Consider the following 26,977-nt stretch of genomic DNA (forward strand, 5'->3'; position numbering starts at 1 on the left):
AACTGGATAGTCATGGAAACTAGCAGTATAAATGAAGAAAGAGTTAAGACGCACTTAGAAAGAGGAAACATTTTGATTATTTTATTTTTTAATCTTCAAAATCTTCTGCCATGAGACAGGAATGCATGATAGCAATGGCTCAACTTCTTCACATGAAACACTTGGATTCATTTTCATTCACAAGTTTTTCTAAAAACATCTACAATTTCATAACCCCACCCACTTCCAACCATTATCACAGATTTAACTGACCATTAAACAGTAGTTGCCAGCATTAAAGAGCTGGAACGCTTCCTGCGTATTAGTAGTGTCTTTTGAAACTACCACCGAAGAGTATCATGATTATAAATCTCATTGTACACGGCAACCCCAAAGGTGACTGATGTTCTCAAAGAAACTCCCTGCGGATCACTGAGAGCTGTATTCCCCAGGTACCTAAAGAAATGCTCTTTCTTCTCCAAGAACTGCCTGTTCATGTCAGTATATTTCTTGCAGGGAGTATAGCACATGCTGATCTGATGGTGTAATCATCGCTGCTAATAGGCAGATATATATGCCTGATACTTACTGGCGTGCTCTGATAACTATGTACAGAACATACTGAAAAAAGATGGGTTGCTTGGAATCTCTCTTCTCTTGAAGAGAACTATTTTGAGGTTTTTTAACAGTTGTAAACAAAAGGAAAGATATACAGATACCTATACACATAGAGATCTACACTGAGTATTTTCAACGTGGTGCATATCTTCTTATCTAGAGATACACACAGTGTCTCCACTCGCCCCTTCACACACACCCACAGCCTTCCATACAGCATGTGAATATAAATGTAAATGTCCTTGGGAGTTCACTGGAGTTTTCATATTACCAAATGATGATGAAATACCTGATTTGTATTACTCCTGAGAAGATATTAGAAGGGAATGACAGTTCTGATGCACTTTGGAATGGCACAATCACGTAAACGCCTGCATACTTAAGACTTCTTAACTCATCCAAAGTTTCTAAACATGATTTGACCAAAAAAATAAAAAGTATCAAAACAATGCAGCAAGTTAAAAAATCAAAACACTTTTTTATAATCAAAGTATCAACAAATATATAGGAAATACGTTTGTCAGCAATTACTCTTACAATAGGAAACATGTACTGAAAACCATAGCTAGCCAACAGAACTTAAAAAAAAAAAAACCTTTCCAATGCATAATACATGCATTGCCCAAAATAGTAGGATAGCCACAGTTAGACTTACAAGACTTATGGCAACTCCACCAGAAAAAAAATTGCTACAGAGCAAATCTGTTAAGTATGCTGTTGGTAAAAAAAATTGCTATGACTATTACCCACATTTCTGTAAAAAAAGAATTTGCAATTTGCTGAATATCTTATCCCTCATATAATTTGTATAAAAATTACAACAAAACCAATAAATTTCAAGCACCAATAATCTAAACTTATTGTATTTATATTTCTCCTGTTATTGAGGGAACAAATTATGATGAAGGCTTAGCTGAAATTAGCCAGGTAATTATTACAGTTTAGTTTTAAAGGCATGTGGTTTTCCTTCCATTCACTTGAATCTCAAACATTTGAGAATGTTTAGGCTAGTAAAGGACTCCTTGGAGGAATCCATCATTTCTGAGTATTGAAGGTTTTAATATACATTGAAAGCTCTTTAACAAACCAATGCTCTCTTAGTTCTAGGATAAAACAGATTTGCACACAAGAAATTAAGGGACCGTTCCTCATTATGACTGAGGAAAGGCAGCACCTCTCTAGTAGACTAAGCATGTCTGGACATCCACTGGTAGTGTAAGGAAACGGCATTTTTTTTAAGAAGGCAACACCATTGCACTTGGCAAAACTGAAGTTTTTCTTAATTAAAAAATTTCCATTACACATTTGGGGTGAGAGGGTATCTCAGTAAGAGTACTTTTTTTTTCTGGTTTCTTTTTCAGGGTGAAAAAAAGTAGTACAGTCTGAGCCAGTAGATGAGTAACAGTGTTTGTGATGCCTCTGGTTGTTCCTGAAGAAAACATGTTCAGATAACAAGGGGGTTTGTTTTCAAAATCAATGCAACTGCTGTTTTTGTTTCCAGTATTTACATCACACCACTTACGTATACAGTAATTTGTGAGACATCATTAATGTTTCAGTCTTCTCCTAGTATTAAGTTTGGTTAATTTTCAGTAAACACCAAACTAAACCTTTAAGTTGGCTGCATTTGAGAGACTGAAAATAAGACTACTGAAGAAAACAAATTACATGGAAACCAAAATCTCAATCAACAGTGATTCTCTATCACTGCCCATCCTGTTATCTGAACTTTATCACAAAATCACATGCAGCTGAAGGAAAAGAGTAGCACTGAAGCCAGGGTGTTAGGACGAGGGCAAAGGGTCTTGCTGGTCCTCTGGAAGGGTGGCTTCGCCCTGCTTGCTTATCTCATTGGATGGCTCTTCATAAGGAGGCTCACCAAGGTCTCCGCTGCCCCCTTCACTCTCCTCCTCGCTGTGGTCTTCGCTTGGCTCCACAGTTTGTTCCAGGCTGTTCTCCAGAAGTGTGGGAGAACTGCTTATTCTACTTTCCTCTTCAGCTGTCTCATTTAAGGACTGAGAAGGAGGCGGTGTGGGAGTATCAGATTGGATGACACTTTCAGTGGAAGAGATGGGGGCTTTGGTTAGAGTAGTATCCGCTACAGCCTCATTCTGAGGCAAAGATAACTTTTCCACAAGTTTCCACTGAATGATGCTCATGTCTTTTCCACCAGTTGATATCAGGTGACTGTCATTGTGTGTAAAACTGACGTTGGTGACATGGCTGCTGTGGGCACTGTACTTGTGGCTGGGAGCCTATATGAAATAAATCAAGACAGGAAAATTCAACTCGTTCTTGACAAGCCTGTTTCAGAAACGGAGGTGATACATAAGGGGGGTAAACTCAGCTTGTGAAATGGGCAATCCAATTTAAAGCCAGAAGTCATCGAATCTCAGGAGTAAGACTAGCCGTTATTTCCTTTTATTACCACTTTACATAGAAACAAAACAGAAGAATTTGACATCTCTGTATTTTCATACTATATGTTTAAAAAAAAAATAGCTAAAAGCCTGTCTCTTCTAGATGTTGGTAATATACTTGCCAGAGCTTAGTAATTATTCTTCTGAAATGGTTAGGGGAACACTTACTATGTTGGCAGGATTACAGGAGATTTGGGAAACAGTTCCATTAGTTTTATAATGTTGAATATGTGTCCAACAAATAAAATATTTTAAAATATTTAGAGAGGTTTTAAATTGCCAACAAATCAAAATAAAAAGCAACCGGACAATAAATAAACAGGAATAACCCATCATCAGTCGTCATTTCTACAGCTTGCTTCTCCTTAGCCTTAGGAAAGGGGAGAAGACAAGCACCGCCTGGCTGGATGCTCACCGATGGCTCTTATCTCCCTCTGTGTGCTGGAGTAGCATGGAGAGGAATCGGTAACCTACAAATACTTTCTTGCCATTGATGGAGAATCATCCCTGGACAGAAGGCCTTATAACATTAGTTTTTATTAGAGTGAGTTTACCTTTGCTTTGGAGCAGGGATACTGAAACAGATGGACTTTACAAAAGTCATCGGCAACAGCTATCACCTTTCTATTGTGGGATCGCACCAGTGCATTGATATCTGTCCCATCAGATCCTTCTGGCCAGACACCTTTGATACGGAAACACAGGGATGCAGAAAAATTAGCCGAAGAAGTATAACTGTGATGTTACATATGTTTATTTTTAGAATCTGTTTAGCTTTTATCTATGTTCAAACTCTTAGCTGTTAACATTTCCTTTACAGATTTCTCAGTGGCTCACACTGTTCTTCATTCAAATGAAGTCCTGTCCAAAATCTAACTAATAAAAAATCAAAATAGCCCTAAAATGGAAAACTCAGTGGTACTCAATAGTAACCAGCAGGTGGTGCTAATAATTTATTTTACTTTCAGCTTGACTTACACCTCAGCAATAAGCTCTTCCTTTTTAAAGTTTCTGGATGGAGGGAATCAGTTACTTGTATAGACAAGGTTCAAAAACAAAGCCGTAACACCAAGTCTTCAAAGTGTAGTCTAGGTTTTCTTTCAGGGAGGCACCTCAAAGAAAACCTCAGAGAGACTATTTCTTATAGAAAGCATAGGCCATCCACTATAAATTCTATGGGATAGTTTAGCATGCTATCCCATAGAATTTTCCTGGAAAGATTATGTCCCAAAATAAGACACACCAAATTTAATTATTCTGAATCATTATGCAGCACTAATGATCACGTTGAACATAATTTTCACAGACCTCTGTTTGTTAGGCTAGATTAAAACTATGGAACATTTAAGGGTTGAGATGTTGGCCACTTGTGGTTGAATGCTACTCCAGAGAACAAATACGTTTTTGGTAAATTTGCTAAAAACAAGTCAAAATACTTTAAAATTGGTCTCTCTTAATTTAATAAAGTCTTCATTAAATAACCACAGAAGCTATCAGCTATGGGTCACTGCTTCATTTTCACCTAGAATAATGAAATTGTTTATGGACAGAATTATTTTGTGTTTAATTTCTTCCTGGCCTATTAGGCTTCTCTAACTTGACAGCACTTGTGGTTTTTGTTTTTTTTTTTTTGAGACGGAGTCTCGCTCTGTCGCCCAGGCTGGAGTGCAGTGGCCGGATCTCAGCTCACAGCAAGCTCCGCCTCCCGGGTTTACGCCATTCTCCTGCCTCAGCCTCCGAGTAGCTGGGACTACAGGTGCCCGCCACCTCGCCCGGCTAATTTTTTTTATTTTTTAGTAGAGACGGGGTTTCACCGGGTTAGCCAGGATGGTCTCGATCTCCTGACCTCGTGATCCACCCGTCTTGGCCTCCCAAAGTGCTGGGATTACAGGCTTGAGCCACCGCGCCCGGCCAGCACTTGTGTTTTGAACAATCACCTATAATGGATTATTTTTCTAATGCACATAGCATAAAGAAATGTTCAGATCTATGATCAGGCTGGAGAACTCAATTCTCAGAAGGCAGAGATATATTGTTAGAGAAAATACTGATTTTTGTGCATTGCTTTAGGTATTGGTGCCACATCCATATCCAGTGTTTTAATAACCTGAGCATAACACTTCTTTTTAATTCTTTGTAAATAATGCTTTATTATTTTAATTTTTCCATCTATCTTCTCACCCTTTCAGAAGGATACCTAAATACTAAGGAAGGCTTAGAAAACAGTCATAGAGGTCAGATTTCCAGAAATTTACAAAACGTCAGATTAGGAAGAAGTCCCACATAGTTATCTTTATATAATTCTACTAAAAATGTCTTTGTATTTCAACAAGTGGTGTAAGGCAAGTAGACATCCACATGCAAAATAATAATAATATACACTGACAAGGACATGAAGAAACTGGAACCCTCATACACTGCTGGTGGAAATGTAAATGTAGTCACTGTGGAAAACAGTCTGGCAGTTGATCAGAAGAGTAAACATACAGTTACCATTTGACTGAGCAATTCTACTCCTAGGTAAATACCCAAGAGAAATGAAAACATGTCTACACAAAAACCTGCACTGACTGTTCATGGCAGTGGTATTCATAATAGCCAAAAAGTAGGAACAACTCAAGGTCCATCAACAGATGAATGAATTAAGAAAATGTAGTCTATCCATAGAATGGGATATTATTTAGCCATAAAAAAGAGTAAAGTACTGATGCATGCTGTAACATGGATAAACCTTGAAAATATTATGCTAAATCACAGAAGCTAGTCTCAATGCATCACATACTGTATGATTCCCCTTATACAAACTATACAGAATAGGCAAATCAATAAAACAGATTAGTAGTTGCTGGGGGGTGGGGTAGAGGATAAGAGAGATGGGGTAACTGTTAATGGGTACAGGGTTTCTTTGTGGGATAATGAAAATGTCATAAAATTAGAGCTTGATGGTCACACAACTAAGTATACAAAAACCACTGAATTTTACACTTTATTTATGAGATGGAGTCTCAATCTGTTGCCCTGGCTGGAGTGCAGTGGCACAGTCTCAGCTCACTGCAACCTCTGCCTCCCAGGTTGAAGCGATTCTCCTGCCTCAGCCTCCCATATAGCTGGGATTACAGGTGCACGCCACCACGCCCAGCTAATTTTTGTATTTTTAGCAGAGACAGGGTTTCACCATGTTGGCCAGGCTGGTTTCGAACTCCTGAACTCAGGTGATTTGCCCACCTCGGCCTCCCAAAGTGCTGGGATTACAGGTGTGAGCCACCACACCCAGCCTGAATTTTATACTCTAAATAGGTGAACTGTATGGTATGTATCTCAAGCTACTTAAAAATGCCTTTCCAAATTTAATAACTTCAATTTTCACTTAAAGAAAAACGGGAAGGTAATCTGCACTAATGTGAATTCCTTGTCTTTCATATTGAGGACCAAAAGTGCTGGATTCTGCAAAATACAAATGCCATGTTTGTTCAATTCTAATACATTTTATTTCTCTGAGGCTGACATTAATAGTGATAAAGCTAAAGAACACACAGACTGTTTTTCATTTATAAATTTTAGCAAGTAAATATTATATATGAAAAACCCACAAGCCACTTCTTTACATCAGGTGTCATGTCCTTACCAAAGACTTGAAATCCTAGCACACAGGTATATGTCGTCCAATCAATGTCCTTACAATCCGATCGATTCCTGATTAGTTTGCAGCCATTTGGAATGTCCCCTTTAAATTCAGAAACAGGAAGTATAATCATAATGCTTGTGTACAAATGTATTTGAAAGTGCATCTTGATTCAAACTAGCCACGTTTACTTGTATTTATAATCCATACACTGAAAAACATTAAGACACATTTAAAAAGGAAAAGAAAGTGTTCACTTTAACAGGGTTTATAAAACCACAAACTGTTTCCCATGGGAAGTTTTTTTTTTTCCTCTCTCTAAAAGGCATAAATGCCTATCCATTATATTCCTCTCTGCCTCCAGGAGAAGTAGTAAATGAAAAACCATTCAGAGCAGCATCAGTTTGACAGAGTAACTTCTTATTACTACACGTGCCTTCCGTTCTACACTATTACATTAATTCATTACTCTTGGAGAAGTGAACCACATTTGAGATTCTCATTACTTTAGCTCAGTGTAACATATGCTTTGTCAGGTTAAAGAGTCTGGCAAGCATTCTCCGCATAATTCCGATTCCATGCAGCCTGTTCATTAGCACCCCTGTCAGACATGTCTCAGCCCATATATATCTGATCATTCATACTTACAGTACAATATTTCATAGTCTCCCGAGTTAGACATTATATACTTGTTGTCTGGGGACCAGTCAAGGTGTGTGATGTAGCTGGAATGTCCCTAGAAAATAATAGATACATTGTTAGAAAGCATTTAGAGTTCTGAATGATAAACAGTTTAACAGCTAGCCAATACTGTTTTCTGAATACACATTTGTTGGAATTTCTAAAGGAGAGGAAGCAGTGTTACACCTTCTAGAACTGAGCAGACTCACAGCAGATCCTTTGCACTTGATACTTGGGAGAAACTTTCTGGCCTATCTAGATACCAGAAACTAGTACCTACTACCTGTATCAGACACTTCCAAGAAAGACAGTCTCTTAAACTTGGATCTTACAGGACACTGCAACACGTATCATACCCTCTGGCCTTATTTCATGTCAGTGGTGTCCTCATGAGAGTGACTCCATTTTTGAGAATGAAGTGTTGGTTATAAGTTGTGCATAAGGAATACAGTTTACCTGGGCTACTTCTTAACTCTCCATGGTACAACTCAGAAGCTGAGGAATACAGCACCCATATATGGTCTATGGAGGTATCCTAGAAAAACCGTCTCCAAAGAATGTTTTGGGGGAAAATTCACTCAACACTGTACTCCATCAGAACAGTAGGACTCAATATAATCACCTGATTCCTTAGAACATTCCTTAAGCAGGAAACAATGATCTTTTTCTGCTTAGGTTTTAACACTGTGGGAGTTAAAACAAAAAAACTACGAAACACTAATTTTTGTTGGCTTCACATATGAGCACTTATGTATTTCCAATAAACTATTTCAGATAAATTACCAGATCTTATGGTTCACCAAAGCTGACAGAGACCTGAATTTACTTTTACCTCCTACAGTCTGTGGTGAAACACATTTAATTTCTACTGTGCTTTTTCAATTACTAACTTTATTTTTTTGAGACAGGGTCTCACTCTGTTGCCAAGGCTGGAGTACAATGGCGCTATCACGGCTCACTGCAGTCTTGACCTCCCTGGCCTCAAGTGATCCTTCCACTTCTCAGCCTCCTGGATAGCTGGGACTACAGGCACATGCCATCACTCCCGGCTAATTTTTGTATTTTCTGCAGAGACAGGGTTTCACCACATCGCTGAGGCTGGTCTCGAACTCCTGGGCTCAAGTGATCCTCCAGCCTCAGCCTCCCAAAGTGCTGGGACTACTGGCATGAGCCACTGTAGCCATTCAATTACTAGCTTTCTGGTCACATGATTTTCTTTTTATTTTGAGATAGAGTCTCAATCTGTCACCCAGTCTGGAGAGCAGTGGCGCAAGCTCAGCTCACTGCAACCTCCACCTCCTGGGTTCAAACGATTCTCATGCCTCAGCCTCCTGAGTAGCTGGAATTACAGGTGTGCACCACCATCCCAGCTAGTTTTTTCTATTTTTAGTAGAGACAGGGTTTCACTCTGTTGGCCAGGTTGGTCTCAAACTCCTGGCCTCAAGTAATCTGCCCACCTCAGCCTCCCAAAATGCTGGGATTACAGGTGTGAGCCATGGCACCAAGCCTTATTTTATTTTTTTTTCACCTATTCTTTTTTTCCTCTAAGATTTTTTCTTTTTTAATTGAGACAGGGTCTCACTTGTTCACTCAGGCTAGATGGAGTGCAGTGGCATAATCTTGGCTCACTGCAACCTCCGCCTCCTGGGTTCAAGTGATCCTCCCACCTCAGCCTCCCAAGTAGGTGGGACTATAGGCGCGCACCACCACACCTGGCTAATTTTTGTATTTTTTTGGTATAGACGGGGTTTCAACACATTAGCCAGGCTGGTCTTGAATTCCTGACCTGAAGTTATCCACTTGCCCCAGCCTCCCAAAGTGCTGGGATTATAGTGAACCACTGCACCCGGCCAAGATTTTATTTTTTAAGTTAACAAATTCAATGTACCTTAGGGATAGTTTTTTTTTGTTTTGTTTTGTTTTTTTGTTTTTTTTTTTTTTTGAGGCGGAGTCTCGCTCTGTCGCCCAGACTGGAGTGCAGTGGCCGGATCTCAGCTCACTGCAAGCTCCGCCTCTCGGGTTTACGCCATTCTCCTGCCTCAGCCTCCCGAGTAGCTGGGACTACAGGAGCCCGCCACCTCGCCCGGCTAGTTTTTGTATTTTTAGTAGAGACGGGGTTTCACTGTGTTAGCCAGGATGGTCTCGATCTCCTGACCTTGTGATCCGCCCGTCTCGGCCTCCCAAAGTGCTGGGATTACAGGCTTGAGCCACCGCGCCCGGCCAGGGATACTTTTTAATGATTTACATTAGAGCAATGACTCTAATTCTTTTAGTACCCTTCTGAAGTCTACCAATGTGTCCCCAAACCTTTCTGGAGCCATAATCTCCACCATAGTGCTGTATGGGAAATAAACATATTTAAACAAATTTAAATTATATGAATCTGAGAAGTGAAGCTTTCTGAAATCACTAGAAATTAAGCAGTATATTGGAAAACTGGTTGGGAATCACTTGCTAGGCATACAGGGGACCTACTAACTTAAGAAATCAGTTTTCATAGACAGCAAGATGCACATGGATGTTTGCTATTTTCTGAGTATGGCAGGGTTCATACATCGTTTTCACAGTGCACATGAGCCTGATGAGCCTGATGGCTGGCTCTGGCGTCTGGGGAAGCCATGCTTCTAAAATTAGAACTTGCTACATGGATGAAGATTTAACAAGACTGGTCATGGCAAAGTACAGGCCTCTGAGAATTTCACCCTAATGTAACAGTATTTAAAAATACTATCTGCATCTTTGTGCAAAGCTTTCAATACCATTAATTAGAAGAGCGTCAAAAGCATTGTATATATACATAATATTCATGCAAAAAACATCTGTGTTGGACACAGATTATTTTCAGATGGTAAATCAACATAAAAGTATTCTCAAAAGGAGTCTTGAGTAGAAGTCCCCAAATTTAGAAAAGATCTTAGGAAAGTTATTAACTCATATTTAGAAAAGAAAGTATTTTCTGCCTGGCATCGATTCCAATAAATAAGCAAAGAAAAGATGAAATGCAGCTGTTGGGGTCTATGTTACTCTCCCCACAAATCACCTCAGTGTCCTTCCTCTACCCAACTCACAGGCTAATGCAAAGTATATGCACAGCTTAGAAAAACAGCCTCAAACTTTACTCCATGGGCACAAACACAAGTGCAAATTGTAGTATATCTCCTTGAAGACAAACAAGTAGTCTAAGCTGGCCCTTTCATTATTGTCATTAAGTGGCCATATGGCGTTACCACAAAAATAATCCCCAGTGACAAAGTGAAAGAATATGGCTATGAAGAAAAAATTCAGAAATATGTGAGTTAAATCTTTGTCAACTGCATGATGATTATCACCTGCATCAGTGGTTTGCAACTGGTTTAAGATTACCTGGGGAGTTAAAAAACAACCAACCAACTAAGCAACCAAGGTCTCGATTTAGGACCTAACTTTTGTCCATCTAGAGCTACGCTGTTGAGTCGAAATTTCTGCAGTGACAAAAAATATCTGTATCAGTGCAGTCCAATGCAGTAGCAACTAGTCCCCTGTGGTTTCTAAGTAACTGAAATGTTGCTGCACTCTCAGGGAACTGAATTGCATTTAATGGTATGAACAGAAAGTTGTGGCTAGTAATTGCCATATTGGAAAATACAGGTAGAGAAGTCTGTTCTTTCTCTACTAATTTGAAACACCCCTTTTATTACTTAGTACACTTCCACAAAAACATAAATCTGTTTCTGGATGCTTTTCTGTTTCATCAGTCTATCTGCTTATTCCCAACCATGATAGCTCTGTGATATGTGGAAAATTTCACATGAACTAGAACTATTTTATTAATCCCATAAATATGGTGAAAATCTAAAGATCATATCAAATTTAGAGACTAGTTTATAGAAAACATATCTTTGAGGTTTTTTATTTAGAAACATGCTATGTCTAATTCTTTCAGATCATAGTTATGTCTTTCAGCAATGTTTCACACAGCTTCCTGTGCTTTTGTTGCTGTGTTTATTCTCAAAGCATCTAGTTTTTGTTGCTATTGTGAATGCATTTTTTCCCTACGTTTCTGATATGCTTTTGCTGATGTGAGGAAAAGTGCTCTTCACCTAGTGAGTGGAGTGTAGTCTGCTAGTTGCCTCTCCAATCCACATTATCCCTCTTCTGTTGAGTGCCCAGCTAGAACACTGTTATTTCCCAGCTCCTCTGAAGTTAGGGGTGGCAGAAGTCATTGTGTGGGGCTTCCAGGAAAACTCTGAGAATTGACTTAGTGGAAGGAGTGCCCTTTTTTTGTCCCTTGCTCTAATCCCTTCTGCTTGGAAGTAGGATGTGATGGCTGGATTTCCAGCAGCATGTTATGATGTTGAGGATGGAAGCAATGGCAACATACTAATAAATGATGTAGAAAGAAAGGATCCCAGTTCTTGATGGCTTCTTTTAAATGAGACCATTTATTTCTAATGTGTTCAAGTGAAAAACTACACTTTTTTTTTTTTTTTTTGAGATGGAGTCTCGCTCTGTCACCCAGGCTGGAGTGCAGTGGTGCGATCTCAGCTCACTGCAAGCTCCACCTTACGGGTTCACACCATTCTCTTGCCTCAGCCTCCCGAGTAGCTGGGACTACAGGCACCCACCACCATGCCCAGCTAATTTTTTGTATTTTTAGTAGAGACGGGGTTTCACCATGTTAGCCAGGATGGTCTCAATCTCCTGTCCTCATGATCCACCCGCCTCAGCCTCCCAAAGTGCTGCGATTACAGGCATGAGCCATGGCGCCCGGCCTGGTTACTCCACATAATTCTTAACTTTCACAGTGATACCGAATTCTATTACCTTATGAAATCCTGCATTAATTTCAGGGTTTATTACTCTTTTTTTTCCCTCTTTTTGATGTGTATTTCCAATTAACAAAAACCTGGCAAAAAGCAAACTTAACTTTTACCAGCACTTCTTGCCTACTCAAACAGATTTTGTAATGCTTTTTAGGATATCATTGCAACTTAAATATACTACATCTCCTGGGTTAAGATATTCGAGTAACAGTGTTAAAAGGTACACAGGAATTTGAGTCAAGCAGAAAGCCATTATGTTGACACGCAGGTACATAATAAAATAACCTTAATATTCCACTGAAAACTGAATAGAAACTTCAGGTCAATCAAGACACTTAAAATCTTTCAAGGAAAATATACAATGCTCATAATTGTACAACTATTTTTGAATTTTAATAGATTACTGTTAAATGCTGAAAAATACCCGTAGATACAACCCAGGCTCATCTAATCATGGAAAACAATGCTGTTAATAATAATAATACCTAATATTTAGTAAGTACCTTGCATACATCATCACATATGAATCTCATAGCAACCTTAATGAGGATGTCCTCTTAGGAGGTGAGATGGTTAGGAGGCATAGATAGGTTAAGTAACTTTTCTGAAGTTACTTAACAAAGAATTGGTGTACCAGGGTTCAAAACTAGGTCAGATGATTCTGGAGCACATTAAGCACAGCTTTTTTTTTTTTTTTTTTTTTTTAAATACAGATAGGGTCTTAGTTAGTTGCCCAGGCTGGTGTCAAACTCCTAGATTCCAGTGATCCTGCCACCTTGGCCTCCCAAAGTGCTGGGATTACAGGTGTGAGTCACCTCACCTGGCCTAAGCACAGCATTTAAGTCAGGCTTATCTTTTACTCATTAGGAGTTAGAATGTTTACTTGTACTGCATCTATTTTTGTACTGTTTTTGAAGTGATAGAGACTGTGTAACATTAAAAGTAAATAAATGCAAGCATTAGAAATGGGAGAGAAAAAGGAAGTGACAGGGTATGTGAAAAAACATGAAGCCAAAAGTGCTCTTGGCTAGGCTCTTCTTGTATGATGTTGAGGTTTTCCGGGTTCCTAAGGTTTGATGAGACACATCAAATTTTCAACTCAGTCTTTATCATCCTCGGAGACTAGTATACTCATATGTTTATACTGTGAGGTAACCAGATTAATCAAGATTAGCTTGATCACAGAGGTTAGAATACAAAACAAAGGGTAAGTGATAAATGAGCTTTTGGTACAGTTGCCTTACTTTCTTATTCATCAAATTAAGGTGGTGACTAGATAACGGTCTCTTCTATCCTTTATAAATGGGAAAAATGATTCTAACTATAAATTGTATAGTCCTTTTGTGATCAGACTTAATATTTTAAAAGAACACACAGAAGAAGGAATCCAGGATAAATCTCCAAATTTACAGTTTATCTGAAGTTTTTTGAAATACCAAAATTTTAAGCACATCGAGTTCAGAAAGATTGTAAAAGGTATTTGGAGACAGTAGAAAATGGAAATAAGTTTCAGTGACTGGAAGAGTAAAGTTCTGTGAGTTTGTGGAAACTCCAGTGGATGTCCTCTAGTTTGGAACCTCCGAATGTCTAACTTTAGAATTAACATAAAATAAATCAAAGCAGAAAGAGGCAAAGAAGAGTCATAATGGCTCTAAGCTTGGCAAGCCTAGAGTATAAGCTGATTAAAGGTAGGAATCTATCCAAAGAAAGTATTATTCCGCTGAGTTGGCACTAGTGTGGTCAGCAATGAAAGAGGAGTCACAGAGACAATGTGTCCTATGTTTAGGGTAGTGAGACCTGAACTGAGATCGGGTCCAGTGGTGATCCCTGCTCTACTGTGGATGTAAGCACTGCATTTGCTCACTTTCTGATTCTACTCTTGCTTCACATGTACTTTCCCTAAAGGAAAGGACTGCATTGGCTGGAGGATGCTCATGTCCTGTCCCCTTGGCATATTTTATGAATACACTAGTATTCTTTTTTTTTTCTTTTGAGTCAGGGTCTGGCTCTCACATCCAGGCTAGAGTGCAGTGGCATCTTCATGGCTCACTGCAACCTTGACCTCCACGGCTCTAGAGATCCTCCTATCTCAGCATTCTGAGTAGCTGGGACTACAGTGCATGCCACCACACCCAGCTTACATGTATGTGTAAAGACAGAGTCTCATTATGTTGTTGCCCAGGCTGGATGTGAACTCCTGGGCTCAAGTGATCTGCCCCTTCAGTCTCCCAAAGTGCTGGGTTATAGGCATGCGCTACCATGCCTGGCCTAAACTAGCATTCTGATTAAAAGATGCTTTCCTGAGACTTGCTTGCTTATAGAGAGATAACTTGGTTGGCCAGGGGAAACTAGGATTTAGTGTCCTTACCAGTTCTAGTTTGTATTGTAAATTGACATTTTATAAACTAGCTTTGGAAAACTTGGTTGATGTAAGTCCGTATCTCTAAAATGGATCTTGTTTCTTAGCTTATGAAGTTGAGAGCAAGGTCCTGGACTATAATGATGTCATCATTCATTAAGGGACCCATGCATCACCTAGCTGCCCTCTACCAAGAAGTGCTGTTTCACATCTTTGGGTATCAGCCATCTTTTCAACTGACATTTCCACATATCGAAAAGCTACTGTGAAGAGGAACTCCAAATGCATGTAACTTATAATTTGTTAGATTGTAAGTTATAAGATTTACTTTATTATTTTTATTAGAGACATTTGTAACTTAGACATAGTTTATTAGTGACACTTCCTAAAGCTCTAAGCTTACTGTGCTTCTGCAGCTATAATAGTCACCTAAATGCTGAGTAGTAATAGGAAAATTACTAGAAAAGAAAATAGCATTTGTATTTGGAACTCTGAGAGTAGATCTAGTTGTTACATTTTTAAAAGACCTCATCTTTACAACAATGCTATAAAGTAGGAACTATCATAAACTCCAGTTTTAAGATAATAAAATTAAAACTCTGAGAAGTTAACTTGCCTAAAGTCACAAACTAGTAAGCAGCAGAGACAGTGTTGACCCAGTTTTGCCTGTCCTATATAACAGCAGACAATAGATAAAAGCAGGGGACTGACTATAAGACCAGCTGATGGAAACAAGCAACAAGAACTGACAGCTAGAAGCAAAGCACAAAACAGAAGATAATTAGGAACACAGAATAGCTGAAACTTTCATTACAACCTCAAACAGTACTGCAAACTTTAACAGTTCCTATGGGTATCTCAAAATAATACTTTCTTCAAACGCTTCAAAGAACTGCCTAACTGGATTAGGACAAATCTCATGCATTTGATAAACTTGCCATCTCTCAATACTTCCAAGGTCATTCTGATTATTTAATGTCACATATTGCTGTCTCTTCTGGATCAGCTGTACAGTAAAATAAGATACGTAATGAAAAACCTGAGGCATTACTGTACATTGGAAAGTCTGCTTTACTAAGAGTTAGTAAGAATTGTGTTCAAGTCCTTGATCTGACATTATGTCAAGATAACACCAATGACAAGTCATTAATCTTCTCGGAAAAGTGGGCTAAGTGCTACAGGGCTACCTATAAAATCTTGATTCTACAAGATTAAGTCATATTTGATATACTGTTTATTAAGGTATGGACTTTAAAAAAAAAAAAGGTTGAGATTAAAAGCCAGCCAGGCGCAGTAGCTCATGCCTAATCTCATCACTTTGGGAGGCTGAGGTGGGAGGACTGCTTGAGGCCAGGAGTTTGAGACCAGCCTGGATAACATAGGGAGATCTCATCTCTATGAAAATAAAAAAAGTGAGCCGGGAAAGGTGGCACGCACCTATGGTGCCAGCTACTCAGGAGGGTGAGGCAGGAGAATTGCTTCAGCCCAGGAGTTTGAGGCACTGCACTCCAGCCTGGATGACAGAGTAAGACCCTGTCTCAAAAAGTGAAAACAAAATTCAAAAAACAGAAAACAAAACAAAACAAAACAAACAATAACAACAAAAAAATTGGGGGCTGGTAGGGTAAACTTCAGTGATCTGAAAATTTCTTGTGGTGGAATATCTCATTTAATCATGTTGTATACTATTCCATATGACAAACATTAAGTTGATAAAAGATAGATTTAAATAAATTAATGGATAATGCTTCATTATTGTCAAGGCAAACAAAATATTTTGGACAAATTCTAAACTCTGAAGTTGCTTGTAGACTAGTTTGCAAATGTACTGGTTTTAATATATGGTATAAAATATGCAAAAAGGCAAATAAGTCTGTTTCCTCAAATAGTACATGGCCTAGTTTTTGCTTAAATATAATAAGCAAAATAAATATCAGACCCATATTGAAGTTTATTTTGCTTATTACAAGATGTATATGCTTCTAAAAACTAATTCTTTCATCTGTTTCCCTAAAATGAATTGTTTTGTGATAAAGACTGTTAAATAATTCAAATTCAGGTAGTCTGGCCCAGAGTCTGTCCTCTTAACCACTATGCTACACTGCCTACTTTTCTCTTCCTGGCCTGAGCTGGACTGTACTTCTTGAGGACAAAGGAACACATGTTGTACATATTCCTGGTGCCTAAGCCATTTTCGTTTGCTAGGGGAATACCTGCCATACATTCAGTACTTGTCATGCTTATAGAAATTTAATCCAATTTTCATCCTATAATTATAGCCCAACGAAGGCAGAAGTAGGCAACAAATTACAGGAAACATCCTTCTGTTAATTCTCTTAAACGCAGACAAATATCCATGTACATTCTTTTATTTTTAGTGGAAGAGAGGTGATATATGATGTTAAGATTAAACATGAGATGTTCTTTTATTTCTGACTCATTCAGTTTTCAAAAAATGTTATTCTAAAGGTTTCCTACGGAAATAGCTTTAAGAAACTGTCTTAAAACTAGTCAAAGAGTGACAAATATTACACCCCCATCAAAAGGAGACGTCTTTTTAGAGCACACAGAGAACGCTAATGTTCTGCCGTCAGGTATTACCAGTCTCAGTTTTCGAAGACAGAGATTAAAGCAGCTAACGACAGGAAACAACACATACATCGATGTAAACATTTGTTTTTAACAGAAGTAAAATTTCCCAATAATTTTACAACTTGTTTTACTTCACTACTTACAGTGCACCTTCCGTATCTGCTATATTTTCTTCCATTTTCAGAGACTACATAGAGGTAAATAAAGTTGTCATGAGATCCTACAGCCAGGAAGGTGCCATCTAGAATGAAATAGGCCAGTGTTGACTAGAGAAATATACTGATAAATTTATTTACTGTTATTTTACTGGATCTACCCTAAATGACATATTTTACAAATGCTGTTAAATCTCATCAATTTAACTGTTATTTGGCAACTGATGAATTAATTCTATCCACTAAATACATTTGAAAAATAAATGGTCATCCAGTCTAATACACAATCCCTTCTTGGAGATGCTTACAGGCCTTGGACTCTAGGCCTCATCTTCTAGTTAAACACCAGCTCCAGAGAGGTTATTCTGCCTTCTTGGGTGGAAGGGTACAGGGTTTACATGGAAGGCTGAGCGGACAGCTGCTTAGTTCAGCTAGCATATATGATCTGTCCAATTACAGAGCAGGTGCTCTTGGGAAGAGACCATGTTCCTTTCTTTTGTGGTGTCCTTCCCTGTACCCACCACAGCGCTAAGCACGTAACAAATGGTCAATAAAGTCCATGTCATCTCTGGAGTTCGAGAGCTTTATTTGCAGTGGTTATTTGCTACTACAACACTAAAAAACAATAAAACGTAACAAAACAAACCCCAGAAAAATGTTAAAATTTTTGTGCTTCAAGAGGACTCTTTTCAGGCTCATAAAGTACATACTTTTCCTTCCTTGTTCAATTTAAAGAATACTACTCTGTGATTCCTTTGAAACAACTGAGCAGGAATCAAAAAGATTCTCTGGATCCCGTGCTAATGCAACAACTATTGGCGTATATTTTCAAATAAAGAAAATGTCAGACTAACTCCAGGGAAGAATGGTGTGAATCAAAGCCACATTAATAACAGGAAAAGGTAATTGGGGTATTATCATAGAAACTTAACATTGTCAATAAAGTACAAATAATTACTCTCAAGTAGGCTAAAGGAATAGATCAAATTCTTATAGAGAATTGCTAAGTATTTAATTAACAAACCAATCATTACTATGTAACCAAAACAATGCACTAGATTCTAAAGGACTTGAAGGGCCTATAAAATTTGTGTATTTTTAATTTCTCTGTAATTTCTTTTACATTCTCTTATAAAGAAAGAAAAGGTTGCCAACCAGATGTGACATTTAGCCTACTACCTATTGAAAATTCTAAAGTATGCGTAGTTCCGGAAAAAGGGGATTTGACTGCACTTTATTCTGCTTTCAATTGCAAATGCAGCTGTAGTAGTCCATTTTAAATTTGATGATTCAGAATGTTGTTTAACTTTAGCAGATCTTTTGCAGTTTCTGGCAGCAGAATTTAATTTAATGTTGGGGGAAACAGATTTAATACTTAACAACTCTTAACGAGAGAAAAAAGTAGTCAGCCTTATCAGAAGTAAAAGTATGCAATTGCAGTGAAGTGCTGTGAATGCCAGGCTTGGGAGGTGGGAGGAAATCTGCCTACCTATTGAGTAGCGCATCACAGAGAGCTGTTCATTCCCGTCTGTGTGGATGGAAACTAGATCTCTGGTTTCTGCATCCAGAACAAACCACCTGTTAAGAAGTAAAAACCAAAATTTTCTTCAGATATTAGCATTTATAGAAAATAAAAGTTGTTTTCTTTTTTTTTTTTGAGACAGAGTCTTGCTTTGTCATAAGGCTGGTGTGCATGGAGTGATCCTAGCTCACCACAACGGCCTTGAACTTCCGGGCTCACACCATCCTCCCACACCTTAGCCTCCTGAGTTGCTGGGACTACAGGTGCATGCCACCATAACTGGCTAATTTTTAATTTCTTTTTTGTTTAGAGATGGGGTCTTACTGTGTTATCCAGGCTGGCCTTAAACTCCCACCTCAGCCTCCCAAATGAATGAGATTACAGGCATGTGCCACTGTGCCCAGACAGATCTATTTTTTTAATTTTAAGAATTTTTAATAATGGTCCTTAAGTATGACATGTTTTCTTCTTCTAATGAAGGATAAATTCATTTAGCAAAATGCTGCTAGATAAAACATACATAAATATACATGGGCCTAGACATATTCTCATTTCTATTTGGGTATTCATTGACTGCCATTCCTGTCTCTTTGCTAGGCACTGTTTAAATATAAAACAGAAATACAGGATCAGTGTTCTTGAAGAAGACACTAAGTTGGGAGAAAGGAAATGGGTCAACTGAAACAAAGAATGAAGAAATGCCAACCTCAGTGATGGTGACTCAATATAATAGAGGAACTCATAGGAGGAAAATGAATGATAGCAAACAGAAAAACATCCTTAGGGAAGATGTAAGATGTGGGTTGAGCTGAACACTGAGGGAATGTTCAGACATTTTAGGCAGGAGGAACAGGAGCTGTATAGCTAGGGAGGTGGGAAAAACCATGGACAATATGAAGGTGGGAGGGAACAGTAGCAAGTCATTCATTTGGTGTGATTCAAAAGAACCAGCAGGGAGCACTCTCCTCCCCGAGACCTCCAACTCTTGCACAGGGAAGCCCTAAATTCTTCGAAAGAGATATTTTTTCATTCACATTTACAGGAAAAGTCAAAATGCAAATGCCTCTTGAGAGGTAAAACAATGACTTAAATCCAACTACATTATAAATCTCTATTATTAGACTTTTTTTCTAAAAGTATTTGAAGGAAAGGATGGGTACTTCAGAAGAGTATGGTGAAGGCAGGGATATAAAGCAAAGATGGGAACCGTGGACAGGCAGACTTAAGGCTGCACAAGAGAGAGGATGGCAGCATGCACAGCCGGTTGGAAGAATTCAGAGTTGAGCACTGCCCAGATTAGAGTAGGCACTAAATATCTTCAGAATGAATAAGTGAACAAATAAATTAAAAGTAAGTCTTGAACATGTCAAAAGCCAAATTTTAGCAAGAGGTATTTAATAGTAGTGCAGTGTGCAGGAAGAAAATGGATAGGATGGAACGAACAGGACAAGACTAGAAAAACAAAATCACTACTTATTGGCCTTTAAACTCAAGTATTCACATATAAATTATTTCTCTTACCTGAGTAGATGACAGAATTTACAAATTAGGTTAGCTGCCTAAAAGTTTCAACCCATAGCTTACAAGTTACTAAAAATTCATTCATGAACTGAACAGGGCAAAAAAAGCAGCAAGTTTTTTTTCTTTTTGAGACGGAGGCTTGCTTTCGTCCCCAGGCTGCAGTGCAGTGGCACGATCTTGACTCACTGCAACCTCCGCCTCCTGGGTTCAAGCGATTCTCATGCCTCACTCTCCCGAAGAGCTGGGATTACAGGTGGGCGCCACCATGCCCAGCTAATTTTTGTATTTTTAGTAGAGATGGAGTTTTACCATGTTGGCCAGGCTGGTCTCAAACTCCTGACCTCAGGTGATGTGCCCACCTCAGCCTCCCAAAGTGCTAGGATTATAGGCATGAGCCACTGTGCCCGGCAAGTTTTTATTTTTAATCTTTATTTTTTTACCTGGTCCTACCTTCTGAGTTGTTTCATTTTTAATTATTCAGATGGAAAAAATTCCACCACTAATACAAGCCAATAAAAACAATCATGATGACAGCTTTTTTTTTTTTTTTTTTTTTTTTTGAGATGGAGTCTCACTCTGTCACCCAGACTAGAGTGGAGTGGCGCTATCTCGGCTCACTGCAACCTCCGCCTCCGGGTTCAAGTGATTCTTGTGTCTTAGCCTCCCAAGTAGCTGGGACTACAGGCATGCCCCACTATGCACTGATAATTTTTTGAATTTTTAGTAGAGATAGGGTTTCGCCATATTGACCAGGCTGGTCTCGAACTCCTGGTCTCGAACTCCTGACCTCAGGTGATCCACTTGCCTTGGCTTCCCAATGTGCTGGGATTACAGGCATGAGCCACTGCACCTGGCTGATAAGTTGCTTTTCATTTTGAAGCATTATAACTAATATCTGAGAAAGGGACCATTTCCCTCTTAAATTAAAAGAAATATTTAGGAGAGAGAAAAGGGCTTGAAGGATTTTTTTTTTTTTTTAAGCTTAGTGACATTGTTTAACGTGGCTTAGTGTATTCAAGGTAGAATGAAGACTAAAAGATCCCAATTTTTTACCTTGTCAACAAAGAGCCAAACTCTTTAAAATATTTGAAGAGATTTATTCTGAGCCAAATATGAGTGACCATGGCCCATGGTGAGAGGGCCCTCAGAGAACATGTGCCCAAGGTGGTTGAGGCACAGCCTAATTTTATACATTTTAAGGTGACATGAGACATCAATAAAATACATGTTAAGATATACACTGGTTTGGCCAGGCGCGGTAGCTCACGCCTGTTATCCCAGCACTTTGGGAAACTGAGGCGGGCGGATCACTAGGTCGGGGGTTCAAGACCAGCCTGGTCAACATGGTGAAATCCCGTCTCTACTAAAAATACAAAAATTAGGTGGGCATGGTGGCAGGTGCCTGTAATCCCAGCTACTCGGGAGGCTGAGGCAGGAGAATCACTTGAACCCGGGAGGCTGAGGCTGCAGCGAGCAGAGATTGCACCACTGTGCTCCATCCTGGGCGACAGAGCGAGACTCTGTTTAATAATAACAATAAAAAAAAAAGGAGCAGCCAGGTGCAGTGGCTCACACCTGTAATCCCAGCACTTTGGGAGGCCGAGGCAGGTGGATCATGAGGTCAGGAGATCAAGACCATCCTGGCTAACCCGGTGAAACCCCATCTCTACTAAGAATACAAAAAATTAGCTGGGTATGGTGGCAGGTGCCTGTAGTCGCAGCTACTCGGGAGGCTGAGGCAAGAGAATGGTGTGAACCCAGGTGGTGGAGCTTGCTGTGAGCTGAGATGGTGCCACTGCATTCCAGTCTAGGGGAAAAAAAAAAACAAAGCAAAAAATGATATACATTGGTTCAGTCGGGGAAGGCAAGACAACTCGAAGGTAGATGGGGGCTTCCAGGTTACAGGTAGATTTAAATACTTTCTGACTGGCAGGCCAGGCGCAGTGGCTCACGCCTGTAATCCCAGCACTTTGGGAGGCCGAGGTGGGTAGATCATGAGGTCAGGAGATGGAGCCCATCCTGGCTAATAAGGTGAAACTCCGTCTCTAGTAAAAAAAGATACAAAAAATTAGCCGGGTATGGTGGTGCCTGTAGTCCCAGCTACTTGGGAGGCTGCGGCAGAAGAATCGTTTGAACTCGGGAGGTGGAGGTTGCAGTGAGCCAAGATTGTGCCACTCACTGCACTCCAGCCTGGGCGACAGAACAAGACTCCATCTAAAAAAAAAAAAAATTCTTGGCAATTGGTTATTATCAGTAGAAAGGAATTGTCTGGGTTATGATATGGGGTTGTGGAGACCAAAGTTTTATCATGCAGATAAAGTCTTCAGGTAGCAGATTTCAGAGAGAATAGAATAGAATAGAAACAGAGAAATGTTTCTTACCAGACTTAAAGTCTGTATTAATATTAATGTTGGTTGGCTTTTCCTGAATTCTAAGAGGTTACAACAAGGCATGACCTTCCCTTCCCATTATGGCCTGAACCAGTTTTTCAGGTTAATTTTGGAATTCCCTGGCAGAGATGAGGGGTCCAGTCAGATGGTAGGGAGGCCTTAGAATTTTATTTTTGATTTATAACCTATCAGTGAAATCTCTAAACATATTCATAAATTTTAGTAATTTGTAAGCTATGGGCCGAAACTTCCAGGCAGCTAACCTAATTTTGTCATCTACTCAGGTAAGATAAATATCTTTCATATGTGAATACTTGAGTTTAAAGGCCAATAAGCAGGAAAACTGGCACTTTGAAGCCATATGCTTCATGTTTACCAATTATTTTCATTTCAAAAAGTGCACAGGAAGGACGGGCATGGTGCCTCATGTCTGTAATCCTAGCACTTTGGGAGGCTGAGGCAGGAGGATCGCTTGAACACAGGAATTCAAAACCAGACTGGGCAACGTAGTGAGACCTCATCTCTATTTTATTTTAAAATAACATTAAAAGTAAAATATAAAATAAAAAACAAAATCACATAAGAAATACACTTTATTGCAACTGGACAGTACCCACAGGTTATGTTTCTTCTGAGAATGTAATTCATTAACCAATTTTTATGACTATTCCTATGAAATTCCTCTGGGCCTAGAAATGCCATAGCTGATGACAAGTGCCTTTTTAGAGTAAGAGAACAAAATAATTTCCTAGTTCAGACTGAACTGACACACCAAAATGACAAGATACAGAGCTGCTCTGTATCAGGTGAGTTTTTAATGAGTTTATGGAAACTTTATGATACTCTCATGCATTTAAAAATTATTACTTTTATCTATTTATTTTTTTTGAGACAGGGTCTCACTCTGTTGCCCAGGCTGGAGTGCAGTTTACTGCAGCCTCAACCTCCCAGGCTCTCAGGTGATCCTTCCCCCGCTTAGCCTCTCGAGTAGCTGGGACCAAAAGCATGTGCTACCATGCCTGGCTCATTTTTTGTAGAGGAGGGGTTTTGCCATGTTGCTGGTCTTGAACTCCGAGGCTCAAGAATCCTCCCACCTTGGCCTCTCAAAGTGTTGGGATTACAGGTGTGAGCACCACACCAGCCCAATTTTTATTTTGGAGAAGCACCAACTGATACTGTTTTAAGATTGTTTCAAAGTCAGTTTAATCTTCCCAGGAAAACTATGTAATTTTGTCTCTTTGGACACTCCCTGAGAATGTAATGAAACCCTGTAGTGTCTGTTTTGGTAAAACGTGTAGAAACCTAAAAACTCTTAGTCATTTACTGGTTAGAGATAGTGACTATCAAAAAAGAAACCAAAAAACCCCCATCAAACAGTGCCTAACTTTTCTATTTCCTTAATTATTAATACATTATCAGACATCAATTCTTCTACTTTTGGTAAATCATTTTTAGTAGTAATTCAATGTTTGTTATTAAAGGTACACAATTTCCATATATAATTTTGGAGTTCCCACCCCTTTTCATTGCAAGCACTATGTTTTACCTTCAGAAAAGACTCTTTGGCTCAGAGGCTCTATCTCTAACAACAAATCCTCTAGCCAAGGGGATTTTCTACAAATTAAAAAACATTTTTTAAAAAAAATTTCACTCCTGGCTTCAAGAGATCTTCCTGTCTGGGCTTTGGGCCTGAGCCACCATGATGGCCAAATAAACAAATATTTAAGTTTTCACTATTTCATTGTATTCTTATTCTAGAGTATATACATTAGAACCAAGCTTCTGGCTGGGTGTGGTGGCTCATGCCTGTAATTCCAGCACTTTGGGAGGCTGAGACAAGCAGATCACTTGAGGTCAGGAGTTCAAGACCAGCTTGGCCAAATGGTGAAACCCTGTCTCTACTAGAAATACAAAAATTAGCCAGGCACGGTGGTCCACACCTGTAGTCCCAGCTACCTGGCACGCTGAGGCACAAGAATTGCCTGAACCCAGGAGGCAGAGGCTGCAGTGAGCTGAGATTGTGCCATTGCACTCCATCCTGGGCAACAGAGCAAGACTCTGCAAAAGGGAAAAGGGAAAGGGAAGTGGAAGATCCATTAGGCCTTACAGAATCCCATAATGATTGCAACTATGGTACTGGCATTAAGCACAGATATATATATATATATATATGGAACAGAATTCAAAGTCCAGAGAAAATCTCATACATGTTTGGTCAATTTATTTTCAAAAATGGTGCCAATACTATTCAATGGAGAAAGAAAAGTCTTTTCAACAAATGGTGCTGTAACTGAATATCCACATACAAAAGAATGAAGTTGGACACCTACTGGGCCATACTATATATGAAGATTAACTCAAGACGAATTGGAGACCTAAAGGTAAGAGCTACAGCTATAAAACTCTTACAAGAAAACATAGAAATAAATATTTATGCCCAAGAAACAAGAGAAAGAACAGATAAACTAAACTACATCAAAACTTAAAACTCTGGTGCTACTAACAGCAAGAAAGTGAAAAGACCACCCTCGGCATGAGAAAAAATATTTGAAAAAGATCTACAAGGAACTGTATCCAGAATATATAAAAAACTCTTAAAAGAATAGACAACCCAATTCAAAGATGGGCACAGGATTTCAACATACATTTCTCTAAAGAGAATATACAAGCGTCCAATAAGTACTTGAAGAAATGCTCAACATCATTAGCCATCAAAGAAATGCAAATCAAAACCATAATGAAAAACCGCTTCACACCCACTAGGATGGCTATAATCAAAACACAGATAATAATATGTATTGGCAAAGATGTGGAGAAACAAACCCCTCATACATTGCTGGTGGAATCATAAGCCAATATGGCTGCTGTGGAAAAGTTTGGTAGTTCCTAAAAAAACAAAACAAAAATTTTTGTTGTTGTTGTTTTGTTTTTGAAAAAGGATCTCGCTCTGTCATCCAGGCTGGAGTGCAGTGGTGCCATCATAGCTCACTATGATAGCCTCAACCTCCCAGATTCAAATTATCCTCCCACCTCAGGCTTTTGAGTAGCTGGGACCACAGGCATGCACCACCATGCCTGGCTAATTTTTTTTTTTTTATTGTTTTTTGTAGAGGCAAGGTCTTGCTATATTGCCCAGGCTGGTCTCAAACTCCTGGACTCAAGTGATCCTCCTGCTTCAGCCTCCCAAAGTGTGGGGATTACAGGTGTGAGCCACTGTGCCTGGCCTTAAAATGTTAAACATGGAGTTATCACATAACCCAACAATTCTACTCCTTTATATCCCAGAGAGCTGAAAACACATATCCCCTCTAAAGCTTGTGTATGAATGTATGTAGCAGCATTATTCATAGTAGCCAAAAAGTGGAAATAACCCCTCTGTCCATCAATCGATGAAGGTTGTATATCCATACAATGGAATGTTATTTGGCCATAATACACGCTATGTATGAAGTACTCAACGCGGTTAAACCTTGAAAACATTAAGTGAAAGAAGCTAATCACAAAACACGTTATATGATTCATTCCATTTATAGAAAATGCCCAGAACAGACAATCTACAAAAACAGAAACTGGGTCAGTTGCCTAGAGCAAGGGGGAGGTGGCTGGGGTAATGGGGAATGACTATTAACGGGTACAGGATTTCTTTCTGGGTTAAAAATTGTTCTGAAATTAGACTGTGAGGATAACTGCACAACCCTGTGAACTTACTGAATTATATATCTTAAATCAGTGAATTTTATAGTATATGAATTATTTTTTATTTCTTTTTTGGGGGGGTATGTGAATTATATCTCAACAAAGCTGTTAAAAAGAATCCTTTCTATGTGAGCATTAACTTCTGCTTTTTGTTTTGAGACAGTGCCCAGGCTGGAGTGCAATGGCGTGATCTCAGTTCACTGCAACCTCTGCCTCCTGGGATCAAGCAATCCTCCTGCCTCAGCCTCCCGAGTAGCAGGGACTACAGGTGCACACACCACCACACCTGGCTAATTAAAACATTTTTTTTGTAGAGACAGGGTTTTGCCATGTTGCCCAGGCTAGTTTCAAACTCCTAGGCTCAAGCAATCCACCTGCCTTGGCCTCCTTCCAAAGTGCTGGGTTTACAGGCATGAGCCACCATGCCCAGGAGCATTAATGTGTTAAGGAAGTAGTATGTCCACTTAAGGTTACACGTTTAATTTTTTTCTCTTAACATTACATTAATAATACATTATTTTAAAATGATAACTGTACTTATTTGACGCTTTATTCACACTGTGCTTACTCTTTGGTTACATGAAGTAGAAGATATCTAGATCTGGACGTGAAGACATCAT

At 39.1% G+C, this 26,977-nt stretch overlaps 1 protein-coding gene across 4 annotated transcripts in view; it reads right to left on the reverse strand.

Annotated features, from left to right (window-relative positions):
* Nucleotides 1-54: 54 nt before the first annotated feature.
* The window catches only part of EML4 (EMAP like 4), a 163,853-nt gene continuing 136,930 nt past the window's right edge, over nt 55-26,977 (reverse strand). For 3 of the 4 annotated variants that reach the window (XM_010382598.2, XM_030921003.1, XM_030921004.1), the window contains 6 exons: nt 18,718-18,806; nt 17,217-17,314; nt 7,288-7,375; nt 6,643-6,741; nt 3,572-3,702; nt 55-2,852 (listed from right to left, as the gene is read on the reverse strand). In XM_010382598.2, the coding sequence (XP_010380900.1) occupies nt 2,382-2,852; nt 3,572-3,702; nt 6,643-6,741; nt 7,288-7,375; nt 17,217-17,314; nt 18,718-18,806 (976 nt within the window). In that variant the 3' untranslated portion in view covers nt 55-2,381. Of the gene's footprint in view, nt 2,853-3,571; nt 3,703-6,642; nt 6,851-7,287; nt 7,376-17,216; nt 17,315-18,717; nt 18,807-26,977 lie in introns of those variants that run through there. The other variant, XM_030921005.1, reaches the window with a different exon arrangement.

The sequence above is a fragment of the Rhinopithecus roxellana genome, chromosome 17, assembly GCF_007565055.1.
Source record: "Rhinopithecus roxellana isolate Shanxi Qingling chromosome 17, ASM756505v1, whole genome shotgun sequence".
Classification (NCBI taxonomy): Eukaryota; Metazoa; Chordata; class Mammalia; order Primates; family Cercopithecidae; genus Rhinopithecus; species Rhinopithecus roxellana.